We start from the raw sequence: 17330 nt of genomic DNA, 5'->3' as shown, positions 1-17330 counted from the left end.
CTAATAGGAGATCTAATATTGCATCCTCTTTAGTTGGTACCTCTATATGTTGATTTAGAAAACTTTCCTGGACACATTTTACAAACTCTAACCCGTCTAGACCTTTAACAGTATGGGAGTCCCAAGCAATATGTGGAAAATCAAAATCCCCTCTTATCACAACTTTCTGTTTCCTGCAGTTGTCTGCTATCTCTCTGCAGATTTGCTCCTCCAATTCTCGCTGACTATTGGGTGGTCTATAATACAACCCCATTAATGTGGTCATACATTTCCTGTTTCTCAGCTCCACCATATGGCCTCAGTAGACAAGCCCTCTAATCTCTCCTGCCTGAGTACTGCTGTACCATTTTTCCTGACTAGCAATGCCACCCCCCAACCCTTCATCCCTCTGCCTCTATCACGTCTGAAACATCTAAACCCTGGAACATTAAGCTGCCAGTCTTGCCCTTCCTGTAGCCAAGTTTCACTAATGGCTATAATGTCATAATTCCATGTGTCAATCCATGCCCTCAGCTCGTCTGCCTTCCCCACAATACTCCTTGCATTGAAATAGACACACCTCAGAAGATTATTACCACCACACACAAACCTTCTATTTGTGACTTTCCTATTGAAGGGTTTTGGCCTAAAACGTCGACTGTACTTCTTCCCATAGATGCTGCCTGGTCTGCTGTGTTCCTCCAGCATTTTATGTGTATTGCTTGGATTTCTAGCATCTGCAGATTTTCTCATTGTTTGTGACAAGTTCTATGCTGATTAGACTTTCCAAAATATATCACCTCACAGTTACCTGTATTGAAAACCATTGCTATTCCCCAGCCCAGTAGCTTAACTGAAACTGATTCTGCTGTCATCTATAACCTGCTTAACCATCAACAACACTTAATTTCATGTCATCTGCAAACTTACTGATGAAGCATCGTACATTAGCATCCAATTATTTATATAAATGAGGGGGAGGGATGAAGTAGGTACAAAGGAGATGTCGGGTAAGTTGTTTACGCAGAGAGTGGTGAGTGCGTGTTATGGGCTGCTGGTGACAATAGGGTAGTGGAGGCGGATACAAAAGAGTCTTTTAAGAGACTCTTGGATTGGTACATGGAGCTTAGAAAAATAGAGGCTATGGGTAACCCTAGGTAATTTCTAATGTAAGTACATGTTTGGCACAGCATTGTGGGCTGAAAGTTCTGTATTGTGCTGTAGGTTTTCTATGTTTCTAAATAACAGGGGTTTCAACACTGATTCTTTGAGCTCACCACTAGTCCCAGCTTCCATTCTGAGAAAGTGTTTTCAACTACCACCCTCTGCTTTCTAGATCTGAGCCTATTTTGAATCTACCTAATTAGTTCTCCTTGGATTTCATGGGATCTAACATTCTAGACCAGTTTACCACGTGGAATCTCATTGAAAGCCTTGCTAAAATCCAAATAGGTAAACTCCTGCCCTACCTTTTGATTGCTTTTTCTGAAGATTCCAACAGATTAGCCAATTTAAGGTATTCAGGAACTTCACCAGTAGCTAATGATAAAGCAATTATCTTCAGAGGTGACTCCACAGCTTTATCTCTAGCCTACCACAAAACCTGAATGGACAATTGTGAGCCTCCACTCAAGTCACTGGATAAAGCAGTTGCCAGTGAGAACAAGTCTAGTAATCAGGATAGCCAGGGCCATGGTAAAGGCAGGGCAGGATTGCCCTGTTAACCTGCATTTATTTCTGTGCTTGAGTTTTAGCAGGTAAGGCACGTGAATTCAGCATGGGTTGGCTGTTGACTGGCTTCCCTGTCAAAAATTTTCTAAATTTACCTCCTTGACTCTGGCAACTGGGAGGCAACATGCCATCCAGCAGTTTCTTCCTCTGACACAGAATCTCCCTCTAGCACCCTCATTATCAAATCTCCTATAACTGTTGCCCTGTCTGATTGCACCCATTCCCTCTGAATGTTAGAGTTGGTTGCAGTGCAAGACAACTGACTACTGATGCTCACCCCTGAAAGAACAATCCCCTGAACAGTATCTATCTGCAGCCTGTAACTTGAATGCAAAACACATCAGTAAAAGTCTCATCTGTGATGCTCTCTGCCTCCTGAATGGTCCTAAGTATATCCAACTACAGATTCAGTTCCTTGACCCGGTCTTCCATTGATGAAATCACCTAGTTTACTGCTGCTTGCTTATTCCAAACACCCTTAATTCTTCAATGGAAATGTTCATTGTTCTCTTGGGACTCTGGTTCAAGTGAAGCCTTAAATCCAAGATTAAGTGGTTGAAATTGGACAAAGCTACAGTAGTATAGCAGTTAGCGTAATGCTATTACAGTGTCAGTGACCTGGGTTCACTTCCACCACTGTCTGCAAGGAGTTTGTACATTCTCCCCATGAACTCTGGGTGCTCCACTTTCTCCCATATTCCAAAGACGTACAAATTAGTAGGTTAATTGGTCACATGGATATAGTTGGACCAGAAGGGCCTGTTACCCTGCTGTAGCTCAAAGTAAAACAAAAGTAAAATCTATGCAAGTGAATCTGTATAATGAAAGGCCTTGGGGAGGCTGCAGTTGCTGCTTGGATAACTGTCCTAAACCAGTGATTTATAAGAAATGGTCATTTGAACAGTGACACTTAGACTGAATCTGTTCACTGTGGTGGATGAGCTGAGCTAGAGAACTATAGGTTAATTCCTCTGGATGAAGAGTGCTAAAGTCAGCCATTCCAAATTATCATTAGTGGCCTCATCTTAAACAGTCTAAGATTTGGGTGTTCAGCTCCACACTCACCATCTGTGCAATTATCGTGTCCAGACCTTTGGAGAACTTTAGCTGCCTGGAGTTAGCATGAAGTGAAAGAAGTGAAAAGGCTTGATTTAATTCAGTTTATTGTATGCTTCATTTTCAGACTTTATAAAGAATCGTCTGTATTGGGTGGATGCTGGACTTCATGAAGTATTTTACTTAGAACTGAATGGGTACCATCAAAGAAGTGTTCTTCATTCCAGAAAGTACCTGACAAATCCATTTGGGCTGGCAGTGTTTGAGGTAAAAACATCATTTATGCTGCCAGGTTAATTCACGTGTGCGGAATGGTCAGCTCTGAGTTGTGCTAATTATTTATTATCAGGTCACTCCTGTACCCTGTGAGTTTCACACTAATATTTTAGTAGCAGTTTCTTGGTTATGTCGGTGACCATCAACACCTGGAGCTAGTTTAGTTTCCTTTGCTGCAAGAAGGCATTAGGTTGAATTTTTTTGAGTGAATTTGAATCTTTTTGTGTCTACCAGTGCAGCACTTAGTCATGGAGTTTTACAGCACAGAAACAGGTCCGATGGCCCATCTAGTTCATGCCAAATTGGTATTTTGTCTGGTCCCATTGACCTGGACATGGACCATATTCCTCTATGCACATTAAGGTGGTGACACGTTCAGACACAGCGGCCTCTCGGGGGCTAATCAAAGATGGATTTGTCTTTTTGAAACACCTTTTTTATGATAGCAAAACAATGCTGGACATTAAGAACTTTAAGTAGTGCAGGTCTTCCCCATCAGTGAGCTGCTCGTTGGCAGAGGAGCTGAAAGAGCTGGACTTGGTGCGGACTGTGTTACCGCCTGCTACAGAAAGGCTTCGGAGTTGTGTATGAAGGCATTGTGCAGTCTTAACAGCAAGTGGTTTTTTGAAAATTTCTCTGGCAATCACAAGATCCTGTTGGACATTGGTAATGTAAATTCCTGCGTCTGTTACCCTTTTTTTTTGACGAAACAGATGATGGGGGAGTTGCATGGCCTCAGCTGTAGCAAGGACTAGGCCATGAGCCTGCCTGTTGCAGTAGTCCAGGAGAGGAGACACCAGAGGTGGTGGTGTGTGGTATCCGTGTTGGATTGGAGGCTGGCCCCTCCAGTGTTCACTCGGTGGAAGACTAGCTGGATCGAGTGTGTGCATACGTTCATCTGCGGACTCTTGAGAACTGCTTGGTCTTGCCCATAACGCCTATGTCCTATCAATTAACAGGATGTCACTCAGTGACTTGGGCTAGATATGCTGTTTTGTTTGACTGTATTCATGAATGATTGATAATTAAGCTTGAACTTGATACCCCTCCCATACACGTACTTCCCCAGGCTTCTCCAATGTTGCAGTCAAACTCATCATCCATTGCTTGTGCTCGTAGCCTGTTCCACACTGTCACCACACTCTTGAGTGAAGAAATTCCCTTCAGGTTCCCTTTAAATATTTCACTTTTACCCTTAATGTATGACTTCTAGTTCTAATCCCATCCAACCTCAGTGGAAAAATCCTGCTTGCATTAACCTCTATTTGTACCCCGCATAGTTTTCCCCTCATTCTTCTATACTCTAAAGAATAAAATCTTAACCCATTCAATGTTTTCCTATAACTCAGGTCCTCAAGTTCTGACAAATTTTTCTCTTCTCTTTCAATGAGGTAGGAGACCAGAACTGCAGACAATGTTCCGAATTTGGCTTCACCAATGTCTTCTACAACTTCAAAATAGCATTCCAAATCCAGTACTCAGTATTTACATTTGTAAACACCAATGTGCCAGAAGTTCTCATTACGACCCTATCATCCATTACACCACTTATGACCTGATTCTGTTTCTGAGTTATGGATCTGTATTCCCAGAACCCACTCTCCTACCACATTCCTCAGTGCCCTATTGTTTACTGTGTTTTGTCACACCATAGGTTTGTCTTCCCAAAGTGCAACGCTTCATTAACGCTTCAGTCAGCCATTTTCAATCCTTTTTTTTCTGGCTGGTTCAGATCCCGCTGCAAGCTTTGATAGCCTTCCTTGCTGTCCACTATGCCCTCAATTTTGATGTCATCCACAAATTTACTGATCCAGTTTATGACATTATCATCAAGATCATTGATATAGATGACAAACAACAACACACCCTGCACTGATTCCTGAAGCATACCGCTAATCACCAGCCTCCAGTCAGAGAGGCAACCATCTACTACTACTACTCTCTGGCTTTTCCTGCAAAGGTACTGAATCTTCTTGACCAGCCTACCATGTGGGACTTGTTAAAGTCCATGTAAACAATGTTCAGTGCCTTTCCTTTATCACCCTTGGTAGCTTTCTTGAAGAACTATGAAATTGGATAGACACGATGTACGACATGTGAGACTATTCCTAATCAGGCCTCGTCTATCCAGGTACTTGTATATCCTGCCCCTTAGAATACCTTCCAATAACATTGGACAACAAATTTTTTCAAAAGTGTTGCTTCCTCAGAATTTTTTTTTGTTTATGATAGACTGCTTAAAGATGAACACAAATATAATTTCAGACTACTTGTATCACGTAGGAATTTAGAGAAACAACTAATTAACTTTTATTGAATATAGTGTTTTTAATTGGATAATGGTGCTGGTGCTTTGCAATAGTTCAACTAAGTTAAAAATATTTTGTTAATAATTTTCATTTGTACTCAGTGACTGAGGCTTCTTGCTTAAGCTCACCAGCATTGATGGATTCCAGTTGCCCTGGTATCTTTTCTTCATGTCCTGGTGAAACCTTTCACCATGCTTGTCACGAACAGCACAAAAGTTTGCAGGGAAGAAGTCTAAATGGGAATGCAGAAAATAAATCTATAGTGACATGTTGCATTTCATGGTTTTATATGCTTGAAGTATGCTTTCAACCAGCTGCATGTAGTTTGGTGCTCTGTAGATGCCGAGAAAAATTTTAACTTCCTTGAATGTCTTCCATGTGATTTTCTCCGGTCCCACTAGAAATCCTTCAAATTGCCTGTCATTGATGACCTGTTTGATTTGTGGACCAACAAAAATGCTTTCCTTAATCTTGGCATCAGTTATTCTGGGAAGCATCTGTCTCAAGTATCAAAATCCTTTATAGGAATTTTTGTGCCTGGTGATGGCAAATTCCATCCTTACAGTCCTGATCCCAATAATTATTACTAATACCTGTCTGTCATGCAGCAGCCACGTCGCCCAAGCATGCCTAGACAAGATAGGAAACCTTTTATCTTACATTGTAGGCAACATTTTAATTGACTTGAATTATGAACTGAAATAATAAACGTAAGTTTATTAAAAAATGGTGCGTGATAGGGAAATTTCATGGTGATTTTCATGATCAGTAGCCCAAAATACATAAGATACACCTAAAGGTATTCAAGAAACAAAATCTTTGTTGTCCAGGGTAATTTACCCACGATTTCCCAACATATAATGTCCTGGTTTATTCTTAGAACCCTTCTTGAACATAACATAAGTTATCTGCCATTCTTGTCAATCAGCCTCCAAGATGATCTGGAATTCATCCCAGTCCAGTTCCAGCTCCCTAATGTGGTTTCTAAGGAACTGCAACTGTATGCACTTCTTGCAAGTGTGGTTGTCAGGGTTATTGAAATTCACTCTGTCTTTTCATGTCCCACAAGAGGAGCACTTCACTGCCCTGCCTGGCATTCCCACTGCTCTAAATGTGTAATAATAAGAATGAAGGGAATTTATCTTAGCGCCCATCTTTTCTTGCTGAAGGCTCTTGAGCCAAAGCCTTAAGCTTCTCACTCTTAATGCTACCCACTCACAAAATGGTCACTCCCACAGTGGCCACTCCACCTATGCCCAACTTTTTTTTATTGGCCCTTGCCAAGTGCCTAATTACAAAACGATTTCAAGCCTGCCGAATGTACCGACTGGCCCCGCTCATTTATAAAATCATCCACTCGCTTGTCCCAAGCAAAGATTTGCACAATCTCAAGCTCGCTGAATCTCCCGATCTAGCTTGTGACTTTGCTGAAGTTGCAGATTGTGCACTGTTGAGCCAGGATTTGACCCAGGCAGTCAGTGTTGAGTGCCAACTGCTCACTTCCCCATGTTTTTGTGTAGGAAAGAGCATCTGTATATAGGGAACATAGCAGATAGCACCTGACCCTCTGTACACTGATCCCTCCTCCTGCTAGCCTGCTCTGGAATGGAATGGTGGTGATGGAGTAGCAAGTCTGCTGAAGGAGGGATCTGTGTGCCAGAGCCCAGTCAGTAACCATCCAAGATCGAGGAGAGCTGTGGGTTAACTGGAGAGAACTCAAAGTTGGACACTTAAAGACTGGCTGGATCACTGGACCCATTCCTGTCCTGGGAAAAGAAACATTAAGCACAACCACTTAACTCCCACACAGGCCCCAGGGCCATTGATGGTAGGTAACCACCTTCCCACATGCTCTCCATTCCTTGCTGGAGAGTGATGGCTGACAGTTGAGGAAGGGCAGCAGCTGGTTTGCACAGGCACCACCATTAATAACTGGGATAAGATTTAAAATGCTTACCACTATTAAACAGCTCATTGGAAAAAGTCTTTCCATTAAAGTATAAAAACCAAGTATTAAAAAAATATCAGATTCCTTTGGAATCATCATTAGCCTGAGTTTATCTCTTAACTGATAAAACAAGAGCTTGACAGCCAGTCAGCCCCCAGACATATTCTGTGTTTTGAAAATTACTCCCACTAACCCCTTTAGCTTACAAGGCAGCTTTTTGAAGGAATTTGTTACATAAGACAGGCCCTTCAGCCCATGATGTTGTACTGACTTTTTAACCTACTCTAAGGTCAATTTAACCCTGCTCTCCCCTCCATTTATCTATCATTCACGTGCCTATCTAAGAATTTTTCAAATGCTCCTAATGTATTTGCTTATACCATCCCTCCTGGCAGACCATTTCATGCATCCACCACTGTTTAAAATATTCTTACCTTTGACATCCCTTGTATGCTCTCCTCCAATCACCTCAAAATTATGGCCTCTTATGTTACTCATTTCCAAGCCTTTAGCTACCCATTTGATCTGTTATCTTGTACAGCTCTATCAAGTTGGCTTTCATCCTCCTTATGTCCAAAGAGAGAAGTCCTAGCTCTGCATCTATCCTCATAAAACATATTCCCTAGTCCAGTGAGTATCCTGGTAAAACTCCTCTGCACCTTCTCTAAAACTTCAACATCCTTCCTTCAATGAGGTAACCAGAACTGAACACAATATATAGCTGAAACATTACCTCACAGCTCTTGAACTCAATCCACAAGCTAATGAATGCTAAAACTATTTGCTGTCTTAACAACCTTATCAAGTTGCACTTCTACTTTGAGGGATTAATGGATATGAACTCCCAAGATTATCACATTGTCAAAGAATTCAGTCAAGTTCATGAGGTATGACCTGCCCCTCACAAACCCATGCTGCTATCTGTAATCAGACTGTTTCTCTAATTTTTTAAAAATCCTCTCTCTAAGAATCTTTTCCATTAATTTTCCGATCACTGAAGTTCTCTGACTGTAATTCCCAGGGTTACCCCCTATTCTGAAGAAAGAAGTGGTAATACAGTTGTACAGTGCAAAACAGGCCTTTCAGCTCACCATGTCTATAATCATCAGTGACCAATTTACACCCATCTCACTTACCTACTTGATTCACTGCCTTTCATGATTCAAGTACTCATTTTCTTTGCCATTTAAAGTACTGAAAAAGCCTCTGCCTCCATCACCCTCTCAAGTAGTGGTGCATTTCAAACTCCAATCGAACCAATGGAGGAGGCTCCACGGCAGGTAGGGGTGAATGATTTTACAAAGCAGAGATCATGGGCTTTTGGCTTTTCCCGGCAGCCCAATTGAATCACGGTGCATTAGCAAGTGCAAATAAAAATAAGGTAGGGACAAGAGGGGTGGCTATTGTTGCAGTGGACCAGTGTTAGAGTGGGGGGGGGGGGCTTTGGCTCAACAGGCTTGGGTGAGGTAAGTTTATGGTAAGGTTCTTTTTTATTCCTCATCTGTTAGTGAGAGTGGCTCCAAGGGCTGTGTTGTGATCTTAATGTGAGAATTCTGGGAGACCTGCAGCCTCCCGGATAACCACATCTCCACCAGCTGCACTGAGCTACATCTCCTCAGAGAACGTGTTAAGGAACTGGAGCTGCAGTTCAGTGACCTTCGACTCATGGGAGAATGAGGTGCTAGAAAGGAGCTACAGGGAGGTATCACTCCTAAGCTGCAGGAGGCAGGTACCCAGGTAACTGTCAGGAGAGGGAAAAGAAATGGGCAGCCACTGTAGAGTACCCCTGTGGCCATTCCCTCAATAAAAAGTCTATCACTTTGGAGACTGTTGAGGGGCACGACCTACCTGGGGTGCTGCAGCAACTGGGTCTCTCACTGAGTCTGGTTTGTGGCTCAAAAGGTAAACGGGGAGAAGAGGAGTGTAGTAAAGAGATTTTCAGAACTAGAGGAGTAGACATGAGATTCTCTGGACATAATAGAGACACCCGGATGCTATGTCACCTCCCAGCTGGCAGGATCAATGATTTCTCAGATTGGGTCCACAGCGTTCTAACAGAGGAAGATGAGCAGCCAGAAATCTTGGTACAAATTGGCACCAATGGCTAAGGTAGCAAAAGGGGGGGAGGTCCTAGAAATAGAATATAGGAAGTTGGGTAGAAACTGCTTTGGATTGCTGCCTGAACCACATGCCAGTGAGGGTAAGAACAAAATAATTTGGCAGATAACTGTGTGGCAGAGGAACTGGTGCAGAGGGTAGGGCTTCAGATATCTGGATAATTGGGATCACTTCTTGGGAAGATATAACCTCTGCAAAAGAAAATGGACCCAAGGGGGTCCAGTATCATTGCAGACAGGTTTGCTAGAGCTGTTGGGGAGGTTTTAAACTAATTTGGCAAGGGGATGGGAACTGGTGATGGGGCTAAGGAAGTAGTTCATAAGACCATAAGACATGGCAGCAGAATTAGGCAGTTCAGCCCTTTGAGACAGCTCTGCCTGATGGCTGATCCCAAGTCCCAGTCAACCCCATACACCTGCTTTCTCACATATCCTTTGATACCCAACCAATCAGGAAACTATTAACTTGTGCCTTAAATGTACCCATGGACCTGGCTTCCACTGCAGTCTGTGGTAGAGCATTCCACAGATTCACCACTCTGGCCATTAAAAAAAAAAATTCCTCCTTACGTTTGTTCTAAAAGGCTGCCCCTCAATTTTGAGGCTGTGCCCTCTGGTTCTGGAAACCCTCACCATAAGAAACATCTTCTCCACATCCACTTTATCTAGTTCTTTTGCTGGTTTACAGTACAAGCAGATGCAGTGTGTAGTGAGACTGTCAGGAAGTACAGACAGATGATAGACCAAAATTGCAGTCAGTGAGAAGAGTTGCAACGTAATATGGGGACAAAATTGAAAAGGGTGGCAAATGCAGGACTGAAGGTGTTACTTTTGAATGCACAGTGTAAGGAATAAGGTAGATTATCTTGTAATGTAGTTAGAGATTGGCAGGTATTGTGGGCATCACTGAGTTGTGGCTGAAAGAAGATTGTAGTTGGGAACTTAATGTCCAAGGATACACATTGTATCAAAAGGGCAGGCAGAGAGGATGGTGTGGCTCTGTTGGTAAAAAATGCAATCAAATTCATAGAAAGAGTTGGCATAGGACTGGAAGGTGTAGAATCCTTGTGGATACAGTTAAGAAATTGCCAGGGTAAAAAGACCCTGATGGGAGTTATGTACAGGCCTCTGAACAGTAGCCAGAACACGAGCTACAAATTACAATGGGAGATAGCTCTTTTGGAAGAGGACAGCGAGGCTTTGAGAGGAAGTGCGGCGGTGGTCATTTTCAAATTGTCCAATTGCATCTCAGATCAGAGTTCTGAGAGGCGGGACTGCGCAGGCGCGTGAAGGAGGCCCGGGAAGGAGGGAAGATATAAAAAGAACGCAGCCTTAAGAAGCGGGCAGCGGAGTGCGCCGGGAGCACAGTGTAGGGCTTGGGCTCAGACGGCTTAGGCGGAAGAGGGCACAGTAGGCTTACCTTTTAGTTCTTGTTATTTTTCAGTTTTTCGGGAAGTATGAGTGTGAGGGCAGCTTGTTGTTCTCGGTGTCGGATGTGGGAGGTCCTGGAGTCTCTGAGCCTCCCGGACGTCCACATCTGTGCCAGGTGCGCCGAACTGCAGCTCCTGAGGGACCGAGTTAGGGAACTGGAGCTGCAGCTCGATGACCTTCGCCTGGTCAGGGAGAGTGAGGAGGTGATAGAGAGGAGTTACAGGCAGGTGGTCACTCCGGGGCCACGGGGGGCAGATAGGTGGGTCACGGTCAGGAAGGGGAAGAGGCAGGTACTAGAGAGTACCCCGGTGGCTGTACCCCTTGACAATAAGTACTCATGTTTGAGTACTGTTGGGGGGGACAGCCTTCCTGGTGGAAGTGACAGTGGCCGGGCCTCCGGCACAGAGGACGGCCCTGTAGCTCAGAAGGGTAGGGATAGAAGAAAGAGGACCATAGTAATAGGGACTCGATAGTCAGGGGTTCAGACAGGCGGTTCTGTGGAGGTGATCGGGAGTCCCGGATGGTAATTTGCCTCCCTGGTGCCAGGGTTCGGGACGTTTCTGATTGCGTCCAAGATATCCTGAAGTGGGAGGGTGAGGAGCCAGAGGTCGTGGTACATGTAGGTACCAATGACATAGGTAGGTAAGGGGAAGAGGTCCTGAAACGAGAGTATAGGGAGTTAGGAAGGCAGTTAAGAAGAAGGACCGCAAAGGTAGTAATCTCGGGCTTACTGCCTGTGCCACGCGACAGTGAGAGTAGGAATAGAATTAGGTGGAGGATGAATGTGTGGCTGTGGGATTGGAGCAGGGGGCAGGGATTCAAGTTTCTGGATCATTGGGACCTCTTCTGGGGCAGGCGTGACCTATTCAAGAAGGACGGGTTACACTTGAATCCTGGGGGGACCAATATCCTAGCGGGGAGGTTTGCTAGGGCTACAGGGCAGACTTTAAACTAGTAAGATGGGGGGGCGGGAATCAATTTGAGGAAACCATGGGAGAGGAGGTTAGTTCACCAGTAGAGCAAGTAAATAGACAGTGTGTGAGGGAGGAAAGGCAGGTGATGGAGAAGGGATGCGCTCAGCCCGAAGATGTAGGGGAGAAGAAAGAAAAGGATAATAAATTTGAATGCATTGTTAGGGATGAAAAGAGAGGAGGGGGTGGAGAGTATCTTAAAGGTATCTATTTTAATGCTAGGAGCATTGTAAGAAAGGTGGATGTGCTTAAAGCGTGGATTGATACCTGGAATTATGATGTTGTAGCTATTAGTGAAACATGGTTGCAGGAAGGGTGTGATTGGCAACTAAATATTCCTAGATTTAATTGCTTCAGGTGTGATAGAGTAGGAGGGGCCAGAGGAGGAGGTGTTGCATTGCTTGTCCGAGAAAATCTTATGGCGGTGCTTTGGAAGGATAGATTAGAGAGCTCCTCTAGGGAGGTTATTTGGGTGGAATTGCGGAATGGGAAGGGTGTAGTAACACTGATAGGAGTGTATTATAGGCCACCTAATGGGGAGCGTGAGTTGGAAGAGCAAATGTGTAAGGAGATAGCAGATATTTGTAGTAAACACAAGGTGATGATTGTGGGAGATTTTAATTTTCCACACGTAGACTGGGAAGCTCATTCTGTAAAAGGGCTGGATGGTTTAGAGTTTGTGAAATGTGTGCAGGATAGATTTTTGCAACAATACATAGAAGTACCGACTAGAGATGGGGCAGTGTTGGATCTCCTGTTAGGGAATGCGATAGGTCAGCTGACAGATGTATGTGTTGGGGAGCACTTCGGGTCCAGTGATCACAATAGCATTAGCTTCAATATAATTATGGAGAAGGACAGGACAGGACCTAGAGTTGAGATTTTTGATTGGAGAAAGGCTAACTTTGAGGAGATGCGAAGGGATTTAGAGAGAGTGGATTGGGTCAAGTTGTTTTATGGGAAGGATTTAATAGAGAAATGGAGGTCATTTAAGGGTGAAATTATGAGGGTACAGAATCTTTATGTTCCTGTTAGGTTGAAAGGAAAGGTTAAAGGTTTGAAAGCACCATGGTTTTCAAGGGATATTAGAATTTTGGTTCGGAAAAAGAGGGATGTCTACAATAGATATAGGCAGCATGGAATAAAGGAATTGCTCGAGGAATATAAAGAATGTAAAAGGAATCTTAAGAAAGAGATTAGAAAAGCTAAAAGAAGATACGAGGTTGGTTTGGCAAATAAGGTGAAAGTAAATCCAAAAGGTTTCTACAGTTATATTAAAAGCAAGAGGATAGTGAGGGATAAAATTGGCCCCTTAGAGAATCAGAGTGGTCAGCTATGTGTGGAACCGAAGGAGATGGGAGAGATTTTGAATGATTTCTTCTCTTCGGTATTCACTAAGGAGAAGGATATTGAATTGTCTAAGGTGTGGGAAACAAGTAAGGAAGTTATGGAACCTATGACAATTAAAGAGGTGGAGGTACTGGCGCTTTTAAGAAATTTAAAAGTGGATAAATCTCCAGGACCTGACAGGATATTCCCCAGGACCTTGAGGGAAGTTTGTGTAGAAATAGCAGGAGCTCTGACGGAGATCTTTAATATGTCATTAGAAACGGGGATTGTGCCGGAGGATTGGCGTATTGCTCATGTGGTTCCATTGTTTAAAAAGGGTTCTAGAAGGAAGCCTAGCAATTATAGACCTGTCAGTTTGACATCAGTGGTGGGTAAATTAATGGAAAGTATTCTTAGAGATAGTATTTATAATTATCTGGATAGACGGGATCTGATTAGAAGTAGCCAGCATGGATTTGTGCGTGGAAGGTCATGTTTGACAAACCTTATTGAATTTTTTGAAGAAGTTACGAGGAATGTTGACGAGGGTAAGGCAGTGGATGTAGTCTATATGGACTTCAGCAAAGCCTTTGACAAAGTTCCACATGGAAGGTTAGTTAAGAAGGTTCAGTCGTTAGGTATTAATGCTGGAGTAATAAAATGGATTCAACAGTGGCTAGATGGGAGATGCCAGAGAGTAGTGGTGGATAATTGTTTATCGGGATGGAGGCCGGTGACTAGCGGGGTGCATCAGGGATCTGTTTTGGGCCCAATGTTGTTTGTAATATACATAAATGAACTGGATGATGGGGTGGTAAATTGGATTAGTAAGTATGCCGATGATACTAAGGTAGGAGGTATTGTGGATAATGAGGTGGGTTTTCAAAGCTTGCAGGGAGATGTATGCTGGTTAGAAGAATGGGCTGAACGTTGGCAGATGGAGTTTAATGCTGAGAAGTGTGAGGTTCTACATTTTGGCAGGAATAATCCAAATAGAACATACAGGGTAAATGGTAGGGCATTGAGGAATGCAGAGGAACAGAGAGATCTAGGAATAACAGTGCATAGTTCCCTGAAGGTGGAGTCTCATGTAGATAGGGTGGTGAAGAAGGCTTTTGGAACGCTGGCCTTTATAAATCAAAGCATTGAGTACAGAAGTTGGAATGTAATGTTAAAATTGTACAAGGCATTGGTAAGGCCAAATTTAGAATATTGTGTGCAGTTCTGGTCACCGAATTATAGGAAAGATATCAATAAATTAGAGAGAGTGCAGAGACGATTTACTAGGATGTTACCTGGGTTTCAGCACTTAAGTTACAGAGAAAGGTTGAACAAGTTAGGTCTCTATTCATTGGAGCATAGAAGGTTGAGGGGGGATTTGATCGAGGTATTTAAAATTTTGAGAGGGATAGATAGAGTTGACGTGAATAGGCTGTTTCCATTGAGAGTAGGGGAGATTCAAACGAGAGGACATGATTTGAGAGTTAGGGGGCAGAAGTTTAAGGGAAACACGAGGGGGTATTTCTTTACTCAGAGAGTGATAGCTGTGTGGAATGAGCTTCCTGTAGAAGTAGTAGAGGCCAGTTCAGTTGTGACATTTAAGGTAAAATTGGATAGGTATATGGACAGGAAAGGAGTGGAGGGTTATGGGCTGAGTGCGGGTAGGTGGGACTAGGTGAGATTAAGAGTTCGGCATGGACTAGGAGGGCCGAGATGGCCTGTTTCCGTGCTGTGATTGTTATATGGTTATATTAAAAAGAAATTTAAAAAGGACAATGTTAATAGAATGATGGGGGATTTCAGAATGCTGCATCCCAAGAGAGAGTTTTTAAAATCCCTACAAGGTGGTTTTTTAGAGTAGTTTTTGGTTTTACCAAAGGCTATTCTGGATTGGGTGTGGTATAATGAACAGGATTTGATTAGAGAGCCTAAGGTAAAGGAGACAGTGATCAAAATATGATAGAATTCACCCTGCAGTTTGAGAAGGAGTAGGACCAATACAAAATGACGCTGGAGATATTGTAATGAGAGATGCAGAGGAACTTAATGTGTATTTTGCATCAGTTTTCACAGTGGAAGATGTCTGCAGTATACTGGGCATTCAAGAGTGACAGGGAAGTGAAGTTTGTGCAGTGAAAATTGTGATTGAGAAGGTGCTCAGGAAGCTTAATGGTCTGAGGGTGGATACATCTCCTGGACCTGATGGAATGCACCCTCAGGTTCTGAAGGAAGTAACTGGAAAGATTGCGGAGGCATTAACGATGATCTTTCAAGAATTGATAGATTCTGGCATTGTACTTGATGACTAGAAAATTGCAGATGTTACTCCATTATTTAAGAAGGGTGAGGGGCAGCAGAAAGGAAGCTATTAGACCTGTTAGCCTGACATCAGTGGCTGGGAAGTTGGAATCGATTGTTAGGGATGAGATTACCGAGTACTTGGAGGCACATGATAAGATAGGCCAAAGCCAGCATGGTTTCTTGAAAGGAAAATCCTGCCTGACAAACCTACTGCAACTCTTTGACGAAATTACAAATAGGATAGACAAAGGAGATGCAGTAGACATGGTGTACTTGGAATTTCAGAAGGCCTTTGACAAGGTGCCGCACATGAGACTGCTTAGTAAGGTAAGCATGGGTGGAACATTGGCTTGTCAGCAAAATACAGAGAGTGGGAATAAGTTCTGGCTGGTTGCCAGTTACCAGGGGAGTTCCACAGGGGTCAGTGTTGGGACTGCTGCTTTTTACTATGTATGTCAATGATTTGGACTACAGTATTAATGGATTTGTGGCTAAATTTGCCAATGATACAAAGATAGGTGGAGGAGTGAGTAGTGTTGAGGAAAGAGAGAGCCTGCAGAGAGACTTAGATAGTTTAGGGTAGTGGTTGCCAACCCGTCAATCGTGATCAACTGGTCGATCTTTGAGACTTTCCCAGTTGATCCTGAAAAAGAATGAAAAATAAATACACAAATACGGTTGAGAGATTGTTTCTGTGTTGCAGAGTTTTAGTTCCGTTCTTTCTGCCCAGTGCGCATGCGCATAGCTCCCCTGCCCTATACAGTGGTCCCCAACCACTGAAACAATATGAGTCAGCTGCACCTTTCCTGTCATGCCCACTGTTGAACTTGAACCCACGCAAGGTCATCAGTCACCTAAACACAGTGATACCCTCGTGCCAGTGTTCGCCTCGCGCAGCCAGCAAGAACTACCAATGCTACTGGTCTGGAACATGGTTGGCGGGAAGTACCGATGCTACTGACCCGGAGTGCGGCTGGTGGGAAGTGCTGCTGGTACTGGCCTGGAGTGCCACCTCTGAATCTGTTTAGCACACTGAATGTTCGTGGGGAACCTGGTGCTAAAATATTCGCAGACATCCTAATTCGGGCTCAGGGTTTCGTAAGTAGCAGAGCAGCTACCTCGCTGCAATCTGCTGAAACAAACTTTTGTTGGACAATTGATCCTACAAGGGGGGCGGGTGCGGGCCTGTGGCACTCATCGCGACAGGAGTCGGTCTCTCTGTCCGGACTGTGACCGCTGCGTCCTCGGCATGGTGACCTCTGGCCCTGACCTTGTCCTCTCACCCCACCCATGACCAGCCGCATCTGGCCGGGGCGGGTGGGCGGGAGGCTGGAGTTTGGGCCGGGAGGCTGTCTAATGAGGCAATGAGGCCCTCAAAACTGCATTGGTACCCTGAGTCCAAGCACCTTGCACTAAAGACAAACCCATTGCATTTTCTCAGTGGAAAAAACGTGAGCAAGCGGGACAGCAGCTAATGCCGAGAGCCGCGAAAACTAAATTGCAGAATAGACTGGACATAAGGAACCTCCAATGAGTATCGCTGTATTCCCGACGTGTTTAACACCCCCCCTCCCCACCCCGACCAGTCCGCAAGAATATTGTCAATATTAAACTGGTCTGTGGTGCAAAAAATGGTGGGTACCCCTGGTGTTTATGCATTATTTCTACTTCCAGGTTGTGGGGTTTTACTTCCGGTCTTTTCTACCCCAGTGCACATGTGTGTAACTAATTGATCTGGGGTCGATCTTGCCTTTCACTAAGGCCAAGGTAGGGGATCTTGGGCTTAAAAAGGTTGGTGACCACTAGTTTAGGGGAATGGGCAAAGAAGTGGCAAATGAAATACAATGTTGGAAAGTGTATGGTCATGCACTTTGGTGGAAGA

The 17330-nt window shown here is 43.9% G+C and overlaps 1 protein-coding gene across 1 annotated transcript in view; it reads left to right on the top strand.

Moving 5' to 3' along the window:
• The window catches only part of LOC132406300 (very low-density lipoprotein receptor-like), a 97089-nt gene that overhangs the window by 33099 nt on the left and 46660 nt on the right, over window positions 1-17330 (top strand). Inside the window, exon 7 of the mRNA XM_059991769.1 lies at window positions 2894-3033. Coding sequence (XP_059847752.1) covers window positions 2894-3033 — 140 coding nt within the window. The remainder of the gene's footprint in view (window positions 1-2893; window positions 3034-17330) is intronic.

This window comes from Hypanus sabinus, chromosome 16 (assembly GCF_030144855.1).
Source record: "Hypanus sabinus isolate sHypSab1 chromosome 16, sHypSab1.hap1, whole genome shotgun sequence".
In the NCBI taxonomy this organism is placed as follows: Eukaryota; Metazoa; Chordata; class Chondrichthyes; order Myliobatiformes; family Dasyatidae; genus Hypanus; species Hypanus sabinus.
This window is presented reverse-complemented; position numbering and strand designations above follow the sequence as displayed.